The sequence below is a fragment of the Canis aureus genome, chromosome 9 (genome assembly GCF_053574225.1).
Source record: "Canis aureus isolate CA01 chromosome 9, VMU_Caureus_v.1.0, whole genome shotgun sequence".
NCBI lineage: Eukaryota > Metazoa > Chordata > Mammalia > Carnivora > Canidae > Canis > Canis aureus.
Genome location: NC_135619.1, coordinates 4,146,130 through 4,164,416, shown reverse-complemented (window position 1 = coordinate 4,164,416; position 18,287 = coordinate 4,146,130). Strand labels below are relative to the sequence as shown.

The window sequence follows — 18,287 nt, the reverse complement described above, 5'->3', positions numbered from 1 at the left end:
TCCAATCATGAAATGGGCAAAAGACATGAACAGAAATTTCTCCAAAGAGGACATAGACATGGCCAACACGCACATGAGAAAATGCTCCGCATCACTTGCCATCAGAGAAATACACATCAAAACTATAATGAGATACCACCTTACACCAGTGAGAATGGTGAAAAATTAACAAGGCAGGAAACAACAAATGTTGGAGAGGATGTGGAGAAAGGGGAACCCTCCTGCACTGTTGGTGGGAATGTGAACTGGTGCAGCCACTCTGGAAAACTGTGTGGAGGTTCCTCAAAGAGTTAAAAATAGATCTGCCCTACGACCCAGCAATTGCACTGCTGGGGATTTACCCCAAAGATACAGATGCAGTGAAACTCTTGGACATCTTATACTATATTTTAAAATAGGTACACATGTTGTTTTCACTTAGCAATATTTGATCGGGGTGGAATTCCATATTGGTAAATGGAGAATGGCCTTTCCCCCTTCTTTCTTTATAGCTGTAAGTATTTTTTGTGTGGACTTCCCAGAGTTCACTTAAACTGTCCCACATTGAGGGATACTTGGGTAGTTTTGTAATCTTTTGCTATTATGAACAAAGTTGCCATTAATAATTTTGTATGTGGCAGGTCTGTAGTCCAAGTATATGGGTAGAATACGTTTCTAGAACTTGGACAGAATTGACAGATCAATGAATAAATACAGAATGAATAAATATTATGCAAATTGTCCTTCATCGAAGTTTTTACTATTTGCAAGGATACTGTAATAAATCTTCTTGAGCTAAACTATCTTGACAGAACTCAAGGGTTTTTGGTAGTGATGATGGACAGGGTGTGTGTGGGGGGGGAACAAGTGTCCCCAAAGTAGCCAAGTAGTGTGGCAGAGGAGAAAAGGAAACATGTTAACTTATTCTTAAAAGTATAGGGGTTTACCTTTCCATAAGACCTTTTTTTTTTTATATAATGATTGAAGGAAAGATGGTAGGAATGGAATATATGTGGCTCTCTGGGCAGGAAGCTGAAGGAGTTAATACTTGATGATTTATTCATTTGTTTGTTCGTTCAACAAATATCGGCTGAGCCATGCTTGATTCAACACGCGGGATTCTACCTGTGGAACGAGAAGACGAAGGCCCTGGCCTCCTGCGGCCTACCACTCTGCTGAAGGAGATAGACTATGTAACAAGGGCATAATGTGTGTAAACAAGGGCATAACGTGGCTGCAGATTGTAATTCGGGCTTGTGGCTGTGAAAGCAGGCAAGAGAAATGGGAGGGAAGAAGAGGTCATACTGTATTTTAAACAGGGTGATTCTCACAGGCCTTCCAGGGAGGTGACATTTAGATAGAAACCCAGATGACCTCTAGGAATGGTTTCGACAAAGGACGTCCAGAAAGAGGTAATAAGAAGCATGAAAGCCCTAAATTGGGAACTTATCACGAGGCAGAATCTATCAGCCAGCCACCCAAATCTGCTCAGTGGATAAAACGGGAATTTCAGGTCAGTTCTTTCAGGATGAAATTCGGACTCTTGTGAGACATGCAGAAGCTTCCCAGTCAGCGCTGTCCTTGCCTTTTTCGGCAGTGTTCTGTCTGTGTCACCACAAGCTGCCCTTTCCAACCATCCTAAACACCCGCCTTCTGGGAGACGAGACAGCGCTTCCAGCACCTCGACTCCATTATACAAAGTGTTTTATCCTCTCAGCAGGCCTTCCCTCCTCCTCCTTTCAATTCCACCTGGATAATTTCTCCTCATCCTTCAGAAATCTCTCCCTGACCACCACGGTGCCCTGTCTATGCAATCTCAAGGCTTTCAACACTCCTTGCTACCACTCACCACCTCTTCTGTCTGAGTGGCCCCCCGGCCAGCTGCCCAAGACTTGAGGTTTCATGTCAAGGCCTGTCTTACTTGCCATCGTATGCAAATAGGTTACCAGGCTGCCTTGCAGATAGGGGGTCTCAGTAAGTATCTGTGGAATCAGGGTTCAAATAAATGGAAAACAGCTGGGAGCCACATCTCGAACTGGCTTAGAAGCCATATCACAGTGAACTTTGAACCAGTGCCCTATCACCCTCTGGACCTATTTCTTCATTTTAAAATAGGCATAAAATACCTACCTGTGGGGTAAAGTGTGGGGTAAAGTCATATCACATAAGAACAACCTCCGCATGGTTCATGACACAAAGTAGAAGCTTAGAAAAACAGTCAGATTCTCTCCCTTACACGGATCATCCAAACCTTCTGAAGGCAAATGCTAGTGGCTCATTTAAGTAGAAATTCAAGGTGGAGATGGCTCTGGCTTCCAGACATGACTGCATGTAGTGCCCGATAGATGTCTCATAGGACTCTGTTTTCTCCACCGTGGGGCCAGCTTTCCTCTAGATTAGCTTCATTCTCAGTTGGTTTTCTCCAATTGTTAGTAGGAACAGGTGTGCCAGGGTTTGATGTAATCAGTTTAGTGGTCCCAAAAAAGAATGAACTCTCTCTTTCCCTTGAGGTCTGGGCCCACTCATTAACCTCACTTGGATCATGTGTTCATTCCTAACTAATCTCTGCATCCTGAGCTCATCCTTGGAATGAGGCCAGGCTGGTCAGCGTAAATTATGCTTAAGAATCTTCACGAGACTTTCACCGGTCTGCTTCCAGGTAGGAAAAAAACAAGGACCCTAAAGAGAAAGAAAAGGAATAAGTCAAGGCCCAATAAAAATTCTAGATAATTGCCTCAATACTATAAGGATAATTATGGTACACTGCAAACCTGAGTGTTTATATGAGAACTCTAAAGGTCCATTCAATATAACATCTTAGCTTGAAGATACTGCACCATTCAAATAAATTGTCCATTACATTTGGAAATGCTGTTTTGTTTGTTTGGCAGTTTTATTTGAGATATAATTCACATAGCACAAAATTCACCCATTTAAAGTGCAATTCAGTGACCCCTCGTACACAGCTGTGCAACCCTCACCACAATCTATTTTAGAACATCTATTTAAAAGACTTTCAGGGGATCCCTGGGTGGCTCAGCGGTTTAGCACCTGCCTTTGGCCCAGGGTGTGATCCTGGAGTCCCGGGGTCGAGTCCCACGTCGGGCTCCTGGCATGGAGCCTGCTTCTCCCTCCTCCTGTGTCTCTGCTTCTCTCTCTCTCATTCTATGTGTATCATAAATAAATAAATCTTAAAAAACAAAAAAGACTTTCAATGCACAGGTTATAAAGACTTTCTTGCTGGCCTATAAAGTGCAAGGTCTTCCTCTTGTCTCAGTAGGACTTTGAACATGACAGTCTTGCTATAATAAAACCACCTTCAAACTCTCACACGTAATTCAAATCCAACATATACTCACTTTCTTGGAAGCTTCTCTCTTATGACTAATTTTTTTTTTTCAAGACCTGTATTTTTGTGGCTTTTTTTCCCTCCCCTTCTGCTTCTTGCTGCCATCAGGCTTCTGCAGAGACTCCTGGAGCAACAAGGGACATGTGACCCATCATGACAGCATCTGGTAACTCCAGAATGAGTCCTATACTGAACAACTACAGCTTCTGTCACTAATAGAGGCCAAGTCATGTGAAGTTTCTTTCTTTTTACTCCTTTCACATGGGCTTGGTTCAAGATGCATATTCTTGCCCCTTGCCCTTGTTCTACCACCTTTTCTTTTGTTGGCCTATAATTTTCCTCCTTTTATTTACCTCTCACACCTAAGCTGTCACACTTCTGAATTTTTAAGTCAGTTTCTTCAATTTTATGTATCTCAAGTCTACCTCTTCTCTATATGATATTTTTTGTATCTTCATTCATTTGTGTAGGTTGACTACATCAAAGGAAAACTGTGGTATAATGAAAGATGTTTTGCGAACAGAGAACACTTTGAAGGTAAATTTAGAAGAGATACGACAGGCTTTTTTCAACGTGGTTGCTTATAATGATTAAATAAAATGACATAAAATTAAAATAGAATAAAATAGAAAGGTAAGCTTGTTCTACATATGTCAGTGGCCTAACACTGAGGGGGAACATATTAAATCTGAGACAATAGGCATGCCCTGTTGTAAGTGCAAAAAAAATATTGTGTTTTTAAAAAATTGTGTGACTTAATGATACATTTAGAACTATAGGTAATGCTTGTAATTCCTGTACCTTTATATTTTATAGTTGATTATGTTACTATCACCTTTGAGAGAAACAGGACTCTAAGTGAGGTATGGTATTAAATATTTTATTTTTTAAAGATTTTTATGTATTTGAGAGACAGTGAGCGAGGGAAAGAGTACAAGTGGTAGGGGAGAGGCAGAGGGAGAAGCAGACTACCCTGATGAGCAGGGAGCCCGACCCAGGGGCTCAATCCCAGGACTGTGGCATCATAACCTGAGCCAACGGCAGATGCTTAACAGATTGAGCCCCCCAGGTTCTCCAGAATTAAATAGTTTAAAAGGTAAGAAATTTTATTTCTTAGATTGTTTCATGATTTGTTATTTACCTAAAAGATGGCAATTCTACAGGCTGAGAGATTTCATCCCTCTTTGTACCCAGTTGCACCTCTACTTGGGTTCAACGACAGTTACCTAGTTACATTAAATCTGGACCTACACAGAAGTTCTAGAAAAACAGCCCAGACCAGAAAGAGAGGCTTCGCAGTGTTTTCCTAGACCCACGTCCCCAGAAGAGAAGCACAGACATCAAAGGTTTATCACTGCTATTGTGGTTGGTCAGGACAACACAGTAGTTCACTAGCTTATTTGCTTAACTGGTTAGAACTTACATTTTTAGGGGACGCCCGAGTGGCTTGGCGGTTAAGCACGTCTGCTTTTGGCTCAGAGGGTGACCCCAAGGTCCTGGGATCGAGTTCCACATCCAGCTCCCTGCATGGAGCCTGCTTTTCCCTCTGCTAGTGTCTCTGCCTCCCCCCGCCCCGCCTCTGTCTCATGAATAAATAAATAAAAATTTTAAAAACTTACATTTTTAAAAAGGCATTAACTTTTCCTTTCTCTTTTTTTGTAGTCAAGCTCTTGTTTTTATACCAAAGAACCATTTACTCAATGGTTACCTTGCTTACCTCATATTTTAAAAGGAATGAAATCTATTCCTTCAATTGTGGTAACGTTTCTTGTTGACCAAGAGCACAGTGCGGGAATCTACCTCTTCTCCAACCAGGTAAGCCTTACAGCCCTGGGGTGATGGCTCTTGATGATGCAAGAATGAAAAGTTACCTTAGCAAAATTTATGTCCAAGTTCTTGCTATCTGCAGTAGAAGTTGATAAAATTAGCTACAGCAAAACTATTTGTGGTTAATAATATAGTTTAAGGCACTTTAGGGATTTCTTGCCCCTGCTGGTGATTCAGTTTGATGAAAATGGAAAATATGATGCTCTTTGCATAGAGATTCTTCTTTGCTTATTCTCCAAGAGAATATAAACTGAATTTGGTCTATATAAAGTTAAGGTTCCATAAGATGGTTAGTTTAATTGAGAAAAAAAAAAAATTGATCCTAGCCCTACTCTAATCATTCTAGGGTAGAAAAAAATAGTTTTCCTCTATCCACTTACGTTCAGTGATTGGGGCCCTGCAAATAAAACTGATAAGAGACAGATTAATAGGAGAAGATAAAACGATTTATGCATGTCGTGTACACACATGTGTGTGAAAATCAGTGATGAGAAACTTGAAAATCATTAAAATTTGGGGCTTATATATCATCTTAATAGTTTAGGGCGGCAAGTGAGAAAGGTATGCAAGGGAAAACAAGTGGGAAGATAATGGGTTAAGACGAGAACAAATAGGAGATAAGACAGTTTATGATAATGTTTGTTTATACAGGTATAAGTGGTTTTTCTGTCTCATCAGGGCCATAAAACAACCCTGGAGCAGGGATTTGGAGTAGGCTTTATTTGCATTCTCCCTTCTGGGAGTCATCTGTTCTGAAGAGGAATTAATAGTAGCCTTATGTGATCCTGGAGTCCCAGGATGGAGTCCCACGTCGGGCTCCCTGCATGGAGCCTGCTTCTCCCTCTGCCTGTGTCTCTGCTTCTCTCTCTCTCTCTGTCTCTCATGAATAAATAAATAAAATCTTTAAAAAAATAATAGCCTTATTTCCCAGAAATTCCTGCTTTTAGTCAGAGAAGGCTTTTTTCCCCCACATCTGTTGAATTTAAAATGTCTACAGCTTAAAATAATCTCTATACCACCATGGCATATTTTGGGGTACATGTTCTGACCCCCTACAATATCATGGTCTAATAGAATAGGAATGCAGTCCAGGCATCCACACTTTATTTTTTTATTTTTTAAAGATTTTATTTATTTATTTATTTATTTATTTATTTATTTATTTAAGAGAGAGAGAGAGAGAACACAAGCAGGAGGGAGTGGTAGAGGGAGAAGCAGTGTCCCCACTGAGCTGAGCAGGAAGCCCAACATGGGGCTCAATCCAAGACCCCAAGATCATGACCTGAGTGGAAGGCAGACACTTAACCAACTGAATCACCCAGGCCCCACCCCCCAGACAACCACATTTTTAAAAGGTAGTTTGCCATGACAGTTGTAAGCATGCTCATTGGAATCTGTCTTTTGAGTTCAGGAATAGTTCTATAATAAACCTTCCCATGCCATTTATTATAGAAGCTTGGACCAATTATTTAATCTCCTAAATTTCATGTTTAACATCTATAAAATGGACCCATAAGGCAGGGAAATGACAGGTGATGGTTGCTAATCCCTCCAGTTCTATGTTATTTTAATGGATGTCTCCCTATCAAAACCTGAGTAACAGGAAACACAAATTGTAACATAGTCTAGTAATATTAATGATAATATTCTTCTGATTTGTTCATGGTTTGCTTATCTATTATTAGAAAATCACCACTGCCTCTGTGTCTGTACTAAAAGACAACAAACCAGGATTAAAACCAAAATTTCCACTTTTCATTTTTCCTTCTTCATTCTCTTCTCCTGTTGGAATGGTATTCCATCCACGAAGCCATTTTTTGTATGCCTACGGTAACCAGGTATGTACACATGAAATTTCATGCTCTAGTATAGGTATAAATCATTCACTTATTTAACTCTGCTGAGTGGCTTATACAACAGGTAAAGAACAGAGTCATTCTGATAATCAGGGAAGTAGGAGGCCTGGCAAAGAGAGAAAGAGAGGAGACGAATTAGTGACAGTGAATACAAACAAATCTTTTGCAAAGGTTTGGTGAAAAGTAGAGCAGAGAAATGCAGCAATGGTAGCAGGAGGAAAGGAGATCAAGAGAAGAGTGAGGGACAGAAGGAATTAGGCTGTGCTAATGGGAATTATTCAGTAGAGAGAGAAAAACTGATGATGCAGGAGAGAGAGAAGGGAAGAATTGCTGGAGTGATATTTCTCAGTAGGTGAGAAGAGATGCAATCTATGAAGTAGAAGACAGGTTGGTCTTAGGAGCCCCTATACTAACAGGAAGAAGGGTGAGTTTTTGGGTTCCAGAGCTGATAAGTGGGTAGATATAGTAATGGGAGGGTGTGGGAATTTATCTCTTATTTTCTCAACAAAAGTCAAAGTTATTTATGATGAGGATGGAGGAGTGTCAGGGGTTCAAGTAAAGAGAGAACAGAGTGAAATTGTTGCCTAGGGGCAGGGTGGGAGAGTGGATTGACTAAGGGAAGTCAGTATGATTGCTTATGCTTTGTGCTTATGAATTCCAAGTGTAACCAATTCAGCATTATGGAATGTTCTTGGCTGTGTTCAGTTTTGGGGGTCCACACATATTGGAGAAGATAGAGAGTTGTATTTAACCACAGTTGGAGTTTTACCAAGGAATTATTAAGAAGTAAAAGAGTGTATAGAAGGGAATGCATTAAGACAAATTAAAAAAATTTAGAAATCAAAGAATGAATATTAAAAACTAGTTAACAGAGTGTTTACTTGCAAAAGATATGATTGTCCATATAGAAAACTTAAAAGATACTTACAAATTATTAAAAGAAGCAGAAGAATTTAACAAGATGGAAGGGCAAGGCATTTTCATTTCTGCACATGATGAACAAATTTGAAAGCATAATTTTTATGACACTATTTATAATAGCAAAAACAAAGCAAAATGACACGCAAAACACCTATAAAGTGTGGCACCTGGCTGGCTTAGTCAGTGGAATATGTGACTCTTGATTGTGAGTTCAAGTCTCACATTGGGTGTAGAGATTACTTAAAAATAGTATCTTTAAAAAAACTATTAATAAGAATAAATCTAAGATTTCCAAGATGTAATGTGTATAAAATTATAAACTTTATTGAAAGACATTTAAGACTTTATAAATAAATGGATATAAACATACTTGTGGACAGGAAAATTTATCTTAAAACATAATTTCTTCCTCAAAATAATCTGTAGATCTAATACAACCTTAATCAAAATCTCAAGGCTTGTTGTGGAGTTCAAGTTAATTCTAAAGCCTATATGGTATATGTCAGTTCTACCTCAGTTTAAAAAAAATTTAAAGAAAATAAAAAGAGCATATATGGAAAAGCAAAAGGCCAAGAATAAGCAGGACACTTCTAAAGAAGAATAAGGATGAGAGATCTGCACTGACAGATAGTCACACTTTTTTAAATGTTGCAGTAATCATGATAATGTGGTTTTGATCCAGGAACAAACAAATTGACCAATGGAAATAGAAAGTCCACGAATAGCCCCCACCAATGTTGATAGAGGCCAAGAATTGTTTAACCCTTCTGAGAGAAAAAATGAGAGATTGCTCAAAATGAGATAAGTATTGGTTACATATGGACAATGTTGAAATACATATCTACACTGCAACATACATCAAGTCCAACTCTTGATGGAATCATAATTTAATTATAAAAACTTTTAAAGGAAAACATAAGTGAATATCTTTCTGAAATCAGGGTAGGGAAAGCATTTTAAAACAAAACTTAAAAAAAAGTAACCATTAAAAAAATTGCATCACTTTCCTTAAAAATAATTCTGGGTATACAGGATGGCAGATTAAGAAGCTTTAGGCCCTTGTTCTCCCACAGACACATTGAGTCAGCAACAGTATACATATCAGAGTGCCTTTGCAAGAGCTCTAGAGACCATTTGATTAGCTACAGCGCCCAAACCAAAATAAAACCAAAAGGGATTCTAACAACAGGGGTAGGAAAATTTGCTCATCTGTGCCCCACCCCCAACCACCATGGTGTAGCACAATGAAGAAGAAACCTAACACTCAAGGGATCCTCCCTTGTGATAGAAACAAAAGAATGGACCTTGCATGCAACACTCTGGCTCTTCTGAGGACTGCTCAAGGGACTAGTCTCCAACTTGCCTAACCCAGAGCACTGACAGGACTTGTTTGGAAACTGCCAAAATGAGGGGAGTTATGTTGGCAAGAGGGTGGAGCAGGAACCTTCAGACCCTCCCTTTCTCCCAGAGATGCCAATATAATAACTTGCAGACCAGAATACCTTTGCAAGAACTCTGGAATCCATTTGAGAAGCTACAGCATACAGACCAACTTAAAGCCAAAGAGATTCCAATAAAAGGGGTTGGAAAATGTGCATTATTTTCCATATCCATCCACACCTCTCCTCCTATCTGATTTAATGCAGCACAACTTGGAGGAAACCTCCTGCACCAGAGATCCTCCCTCAGGATAGAACCAAAATAATTAACTGTGTGTCCAACATTCTGGCTGGACTGGGGAATTGACTGTCATCTGACTCAGAGTACTGATGGAATTGGTAGCCTTGTTCAGAAACTTGAAAACAGATATGATCAGTACAGCACTTTAGAGCTGTAGTTCTATATGCACATGCCAGGGGCAGCAAGAGCTTATGGGTGTCTGGAAGGAGAGGGATAAACTGCTTAGGCAATTTGAGACAATGAAAAACACAGCACAAGCCAGAGAAAACACATCCTTAGAAGACATTTGAGAAGTCCTAGATCCTCTAGCTTGTCTGATTGGTAAGGGTCTGTGTGAAGCCAGTCCATAAACACTGGGAGAAGTGGTATGTAATCAAATGCCCACATCTCAAAATAACAGCATGACAAGGCATGCCAAAGAAACAGGGAAACATGGCCCACCAAAGGAACAGACTAAATCCCTAGAAAATGACCCTAAAGAAATGCAGAGCTATGAGCTGACTGACAAAAAATTTTAAACAACTGTCATAAAGATGCTCAATGCACTAGAAGAGAACATGGATAAATAACTAAAAAAAAAATCAAGAAAATCATGAACTAATGGAGAATATAAAAAAGTAAAGATTATAAAAATGTCAAGCAGAAGTTCTGGAGCTGAAACATGCAATAACTGAACTGAAATACTCACTAGAGGGGGTGAACAGCAGACATGCTCAAACAGAAAAATGAGCAAACTTGGAGAGAAGCTGTTTGAAATCATCAAATCAGAGAACAAAAAGTGAAAAAGAATGAAAGAAAAGTGAAGAAAGCCTCAGGGATTTGTAAGGACTATCAAACAGACATTTCTATGCAATATAGGAGTAATAGAAGGAGAAGAGAGAGAAAAAGGGTAGAGAGAGCTTATTCAAAGAAATAATGGCTGAGGGATCCCTGGGTAGCTCAGTGGTTTGGCGCCTGCCTTTGGCCCAGGGCATGATCCTGGAGTCCTGGGATCGAGTCTCGCATTGGGCTCCCTGCATGGAGCCTGTTTCTCCCTCTGCCTGTGTCTCTGCCTCTCTCTCTGTGTGTCTCTCCTGAATAAATAAACAAAACCTTTTAAAAAAAATACTTAAAAGAAAAGGAAATAATGGCTGGAAATTCCCACATCTGAGGAAAGAAACAGGTATACAAATTAAAGAAGCTTTAAGAATTCTGATCAGAATATATCCCAAAAGACCAACACAAAATCAAAATGTTAAACATTGAAGACAAAGAGAATCTTAAAAGTCATGAGAGGAAAGTGACCTACTACATACAAGAGAACTTCCTTAAGATTATCATTGAATTGTTCAATAGAACCCTTGCAAGCCAAAAGAGAGTGAGATAAAATATTCAAAATGTGGAAAGAAAAAAAAAAAACTGTCAATCACAAATACTATTTTTGGCTGTCATTCAAAATTGAAGGAGAAATTAAGATTTTCCCAGATAAACTAAAGCTGAGGAAGTTCATTACAACTAGACCTGTTCTTAGGGGGGAAAAAAAGCTGGAGAGAGTCCTTCGAGGTAAAAATAAAGGATACCAGACAGCAACATGAAGTCACATGAAAATAGTTTTCCAATAACATAAATATGTGAACAAATTTAGTGACTTGTATTCATGTGATTTTGGTGCATAAATTCACTTTTAATGCTTGTATAGAATTTAAATGAGAAGACCACTTTTAAAAACTATAAATCTTTTTTTAAATAATTTATTTTTTATTGGTGTTCAATTTGCCAACATACAGAATAACACCCAATGATCATCCCATCAAGTGTCCCCCTCAGTGCCCGTCACCCATTCACTCCCACCCCCTGCCCTCCTCCCCTTCCACCACCCCTAGTTTGTTTCCCAGAGTTAGGAGTCTTCATGTTCTGTCTCCCTTTCTGATATTTCCCACACATTTCTTCTCCCTTCCCTTGTATTCCCTTTCACTATTATTTATATTCCCCAAATGAATGAGAACATACAATGCTTGTCCTTCTCCAATTGACTCATTTCACTCAGCATAATACCCTCCAGTCCCATCCACGTTGAAGCAAATGGTGGGTATTTGTCATTTCTAATGGCTGAGTAATATTCCATTGTATACATAGACCACATCTTCTTTATCCATTCATCTTTTGATGGACACCGAGGCTCCTTCCACAGTTTGGCTATTGTGGACACTGCTGCTAGAAAATCCTAGAGGAGAACACAGGCAACACCATTTTTGAAATTGGCCACAGTAACTTCTTGCAAGATACATCCAGGAAAGCAAAAGAAACAAAAGCAAAAATGAACTATTGGGACTTCATCAAGATAAGAAGCTTTTGCACAGCAAAGGATACAGTCAACAAAACTCAAAGACAACCTACAGAATGGGAGAAGATATTTGCAAATGACATATCAGATAAAGGGCTAGTTTCCAAGATCTATAAAGAACTTATTAAACTCAACACCAAAGAAACAAACAATCCGATCATGAAATGGGCAAAAGACATGAACAGAAATCTCACAGAGGAAGACATAGACATGGCCAACATGCACATGAGAAAATGCTCTGCATCACTTGCCATCAGGGAAATACACATCAAAACCACAATGAGATACCACCTCACACCAGTGAGAATGGGGAAAATTAACAAGGCAGGAAACCACAAATGTTGGAGAGGATGCAGAGAAAAGGGAACCCTCCCACTGTTGGTGGGAATGTGAACTGGTGCAGCCACTCTGGAAAACTGTGTGGAGGCTCCTCAAAGAGTTAAAAATAGACCTGCCCTACGACCCAGCAATTGCACTGTTGGGGATTTACCCCAACGATACAGATGCAATGAAACGCTGCCGGAACACCTGCACCCCGATGTTTCTAAAAACCATAAATCTCTGTAATGAGTATATATAAAAAGATGTAATTTGTAACTTCAGGAACATAAAGTAGGAGGTAGAGCTGTTTAAGAGGACATTTTACATGCAATGAAGTTAAATTGTCATCAAATTTAAAAGAATATTATAACTAAGATTTTTAAATTTTAAATAAAATTAAATTGATTTTATGTTAATTTTAGATTAAATTAATTAAAATTAAATTTAAAGTAAAATTAAACAAAATTAAAATTTTAAATTTTAAAGATTCTTACATTTTGAGCCACCCAGGTGCTCCAAGATGTTTTATGTTATTGCAATGGTTACCACAAAGAAAACATATAGAGAATATATGCACAAGACAATAAGGGAATCAAAAAATGTCACTGCAAATGATAGATGAAATGATAAGGCGAGCAATAAGAGAAGAAAGGAGGAGGGACAGAAAGCCACAGGACACACAAAAATAAACAAAATGGTAATAGTGAGTCCTTCCCTATCAGTAATTACTTTAGATGTATATAGATTAAATTCCCCAATCAAAAGATAAAAATAAGCTCAATGCATAAAAACAAAAAATAACAACAAAAAAACCCAGGATGCAACTACGTATGGTCTACAAGAAATTCTCTTTAGATCCAAGCACACACATAAGCTGAAAGGGAAAGGATTGAAAAGAACATTCCAGGCAAATGGTAACCAAAAGAGAGCAGGGCTGTCTATACTAGTATCATAAAGAATAAACTATAAGTCAAAAAGTATTATAGGAGACAAAAAAGGTCATTATATGATAATAAAAGGTCAACTCACCAAGAAGATATAACAATTAAAAATGTTCATGTACCAAACATCAGAGCTCCTAATATATGAAGCAAACTTTAAAAGAATCAAAGCGGGGCATCTGGGTAGCTTAGCCACTGAGTGTCTGCTCAGGTCATGATCCCAGGGTCCTGGGATCCAGTCTCACATCAGGCTCCCTGCAGCGAGCCTGCTTCTCCCTCTGCCTGAGTCACTGCCTCTCTCTGTGTGTCCCTTAGGAATAAATAAATAAAATCCTTTAAAAAAATCAAAGAGAGAAACAGCAACACAACAATAAAAGCCTTAATTTCCCCACTTTCAATAATGGATGGAAAAACCAGATGAAAGATAAATAAGGACATAAAAGACATGAACCACATTGTAAACCATTAGACCTAATACACATGATCAGATGACTCCACGCAACAAGAGTAAAATACAAATATTCCTCAAATACACACAGAGCATTCTTTAGGATAGAACATAAGTGAGGCCACAAAACTAGTCTCAGCACATTTAAAGTGACTAAAATTATACAAAATGTCTTTTCTAATCACAATGAAATGAAACTAGAAATCAATAGCGGAAAGAAAACTGGAAAATCCACAAGTATATGGAAATTAAGTTTTTAAACAACAAATGAGTCAAAGAAGTAGTCAGAAGGGAAACTAGAAAATATGTTAAGAAAATTAAAATAAAAACAAAACACACCAAATTTATGGGAGGCAGCAATAGCAGTACCAACAGTGGAGGTTATAGTTATAGACACACATGTTAATAAGGAAGAAAAATCTCAAATCAACAACCTAACTTTCCAATTTAGGAAACTATAAAAAGAAGAAAAAAAATCAAACCCAAAGTTAGCAGATGGAAGGAAATAATAGACTAGAGCAGAGATAAATGCAATAGAGAATACAGAAATAATAGAAAAAAATCAACAACACTAAGAATTGGTTCTTGGAATGTTCAACAAAGTTGATAAACCCTTAGCTACAATAACTAAGAAAAAAGAGAAGAGTCAACTAAAATAAAAAATTAAAGAGGACATTACAACCGATACCACAGAAATAAGAAGGATTGTGGGATTATGAAAAATTATATGCTAACACACTAGAAATACATAAACTACCAATAGTAAATCATGAAGAAATAGAAAATCTGAACAGACCAAAAACTAGTCATGAGATTGAATAAGAGATTAATATCCAGAGAACTTCTACAGCTCAGCAATTAAAAGAAAGGCACTCTGATTAATAAACTGGCAAAGGTCTTGAATAGAAATTTGTATAATTGAGTACCTTCCAGCAAAGGAAATCCCAGGGCCAGGTGGCTTTATTGATTGAATTGTTCCAGATATTTAAAGAATGAACACCAATCCTCCTCAAACTCTCAACCAAAAATCGAAGAGGAAGGAATATTTCCTAGGTCACTCTCGAGGCCAGTGTTACCTAATACCAAAGCCAGATAAGGATACTATAAGAATACTAGAAATCAATATCCCTGAAGAACATTTATGCAAAACTCTTCAACAAGATACTAGCAAACTAAATTAAAGAGTACATTGAAGGGATTACTTATACTGTGACCAAGTAGGATTTAATTCTGGAATGCAGTGATGGTTCAACACATGAAAATTAATAAATGTAACACACCATATTAACAGAAGGAAGATTGAAGCCTCCACCATCATGTCAACAGGAGATGTTGAAGAGGATATGGATCAATCAGATCTCTCATCCATTGCTTATGGGAGCATAAATGACTACAAATTATTTTGGAAAGCAATTTGGCATTATTATCCTGTAAATTACAGTGGTTGCATGTGCTCTGTCTCACCAATTCCACTTTTTTTGGCAAGGGAAACACAAATATGAGGAAACATTTTGAAATCTTCATCATGGCACTATTAGTCATAGCATTAAATACCTGAAAATGATCCAGATGCCCATGAATAGGAGAATAGATAAATTGCAGTTGATTCACATAATAAACTATTATACAGCAATATAAAAGCAAATGAGCTGAGCTATATGCAACACGTATGACTATAAGTAAGTAATATTAAGAGGAGGAAAAGTCAGTCTTAGAAGACAATATGTGGATGGTATCTTTTTATAAATAGCCAAAAGAATAAACTCAAGCAATTTATCACCTAAACCTGCATACACATATATTGCTAAAACTGAAAAGAAAGCAAAAACCAAGGGAGTGAAAAATGCAAATTTCATTTCAGAATATTGGACATCTCTGAGGGAAGATGCAGTATAATAGGATTGGAGAGAAGGAAGAAAATGCAAAGTACTAGCAACATGCTAATTTCTGGGTTGGGATGTCAGTTCACACATGTTCATTATACTATGCAATAACATAAGAAAGATAAAAGTGAGCTGTACAGGGATCAATAATTTAGAATGGAAAAGAGTGTGATGAGATGCCATTGTTTTCATTCAGGTAATCAGTAAAAATCTGAAGTAAATTTTTGATGATTTGTGAGGTTTTGGAATACAATGCTAGTGGGACTGTAAGGTGGTTCAGTGAAATTGAAAAATCATACAAGTTTTATATTTTGATAGCCTCTGACCCGGTAACTCAATTTTTCAGTATCTGCTCTACAAACACACTTTAACATTAGTAACAGAAAGACAGATAAATGAATGCTCCTTGCCATATTGTCTGTTAACAGCTTACATTTTGATCCGACCTTTAAGTGTCCTCTGGTAGGAAAACAGAATATCTCCAGTGTGGTGTAGCCATCATATTGGATACCATGCAGCACTAGAGAAGATCGTGAAGATCCACATGAGCTAATATGAAATGATCTGAGATGTTTTGTTGAGTGGCAAATGTAACTTAGAGAACAATAGGTACAATATGATGCTGTTTTGAGTATATTGTTCAAAATGCCTTTCCTCACCCACCGACCCACCCACCACCATGCTCAGTAGTAACATTTGCAGGAGCCAAAGCCAGAGTAATATTGGAGTCCTCATATCCTATAGTCACAGGATGTATACATAGGACATGTCTACATAGGATATATATACCCATGGGGGAGTATAGATCATGCTACACCAGCAGTGAGGACTAATTTCTGAGTGATAGAAATCTTCATATGTGGTTTAGTAAATACTCTGTGTAATACGCACGTCCTAAACATGTAATCCAGGACAAGGTTAAAACTAATCTGAAGCTAATATGGCACTCAGATACAGAAAGACGTAGTTATAGAAAAAAATATACGTATAGATATAAATATAGGATTTTAAAATATAACAGTCGTTAGTTACCTCTAGGAAAGGACAGAAAAGACCACAGTTATATAAGATAAGGTGTAAAAGAAAATGATTTGGATGGTGGTCAAAGAAACTGCAGTGGCAACTTATAATGTTTTAAATGTATGAGAAGCTAATTTTCAGATCTAACTTGTCATTAAAATTCATTTTTTAAAAAGAACCTTAAAAACCCGGAATCTTTGTTTGACTAAGATTTAGGCCATTAAAAGAGGTCCCAAGGAAGCAGGATTCATCCAATACAGGATCCGATTTATCTTCAAGCAACTCTTAGGGGAAAGAGGAGGGGAATAGAGAGACTTCTGGGGTGGAGTAGATCTGGAGATTGACTCAGGTCTTGGGACACGCTGTGGCAAGTGTCAGTGACCATTACCACCAACACAGGCTCACAGACATACTTGCCAGAGGCTTAGAACAGAAAGCCTCATGTCAGTAGGAGGTAAGCTCCTCCCTTCCCAGCCAGTCACACCCAGCACTTCATCCTTTCATGATCAAGGGGACCCCACTTGGGAGCTGATGGGATAACTCTGTTCTTTTATGCATTCATCATGCACACTGTAGACCTGCGACTCTGCCACGTGCGCCTCGTCCAAACCCCAGGAAGAAGCTACACAGGTCGTTGACTGGGTGGGTAAGGAGTCTGTGCACCTGCAGGCACCTGATGGGTGTGGAAGTTTCCGAGGGGCCCTGCGCTGGGGCTTCGCTGAGTAGGGAGCTTATAATGTGCAGACAGGGTAACGGTGACCATTGGGGGGCAGCCCCTTAATGAAACATCGTCTGTTTGTTCCCTCAGATATGGCTTTCAATCGACGGCGGCAACACTTTCGAATTATTAGCTGACTTTCATGATGATATCATAAAGAATACTTACCATAGCTTTTATACTTCAGACATTACTTTTGTTTCCCAAAGTGGAAATGTCTACCTGACAAAGGCAGGTGAGAAATTCACTTTTATTCATAGAAGAACTACATGTGAGCAGGGATTCGAAGATCTATGAAAAAACAAACAAACAAAAAACCTGTCGTATTAATCAACTAATCTTAAGGTCTCAAACCTATTAGGGGTGACAGATTTTTTAAAGTTTATTATTTTTTAAGATTTTGTGTATTTATTTGTGAGAGACACAGAGATAGAGGCAGAGACATAGAGAGAGAAGCAGGCTCCCTGCGGGGAGCCTGTTGCAGAACTTGATCCCAGGACCCCGGGGTCACGACCTGAGCCAAAGGGAGACACCTGACCACTGAGCTACCCAGGGGCCCCTAAAAGTTATTTTTATTGTGGTAAAATACACATAACAAAGTTGACCATCTTACTCATGATTAAGTATGATTATTAAATATTGGTGGTTCAGTGCATTCAAAATTCCTGCAGCCATGAGCACCCCCGTCTCCAGAACTCTTCCCATCTTGTAAAACTTAAATGCTATATACCTTAAAAAAAATAAATCCTCATTTCCCCCCTTCCCACAGCCCCCGTTACCACCAGTCTATGATTTTGACTGCTCTAGGTCCCTCATATAAGAGGGACTCTATGATTTTGACTGCTCTAGGTCCCTCATATAAGAGGAATCATCCAGGATTTGTCCTTTGGTGACCACGTTATTTCACTTAGCATCACGTCCTTAGGGTTCATCCATGTTGTAGCATGTGTCAAGATTGCCTTCATTTGTAAAGCTAAATAACATTCCATTGTATGTATGTATATATATGTATATACCGCAT

At 38.4% G+C, this 18,287-nt stretch overlaps 1 protein-coding gene across 4 annotated transcripts in view; it reads left to right on the top strand.

The window, feature by feature from the left end:
- CATSPERB (catsper channel auxiliary subunit beta) overlaps positions 1 to 18,287 on the top strand; it is a 142,651-nt gene that overhangs the window by 46,821 nt on the left and 77,543 nt on the right. For all 4 annotated transcript variants that reach the window (XR_013385799.1, XM_077908506.1, XM_077908504.1 and 1 more), the window contains exons 11-15: positions 3,799 to 3,865; positions 4,145 to 4,191; positions 4,991 to 5,143; positions 6,841 to 6,993; positions 17,357 to 17,501. Coding sequence is in view for 3 of the 4 variants with exons in the window: in XM_077908506.1 (XP_077764632.1) it covers positions 3,799 to 3,865; positions 4,145 to 4,191; positions 4,991 to 5,143; positions 6,841 to 6,993; positions 17,357 to 17,501 (565 nt within the window). In the remaining variant the exon portion in view is untranslated. The remainder of the gene's footprint in view (positions 1 to 3,798; positions 3,866 to 4,144; positions 4,192 to 4,990; positions 5,144 to 6,840; positions 6,994 to 17,356; positions 17,502 to 18,287) is intronic.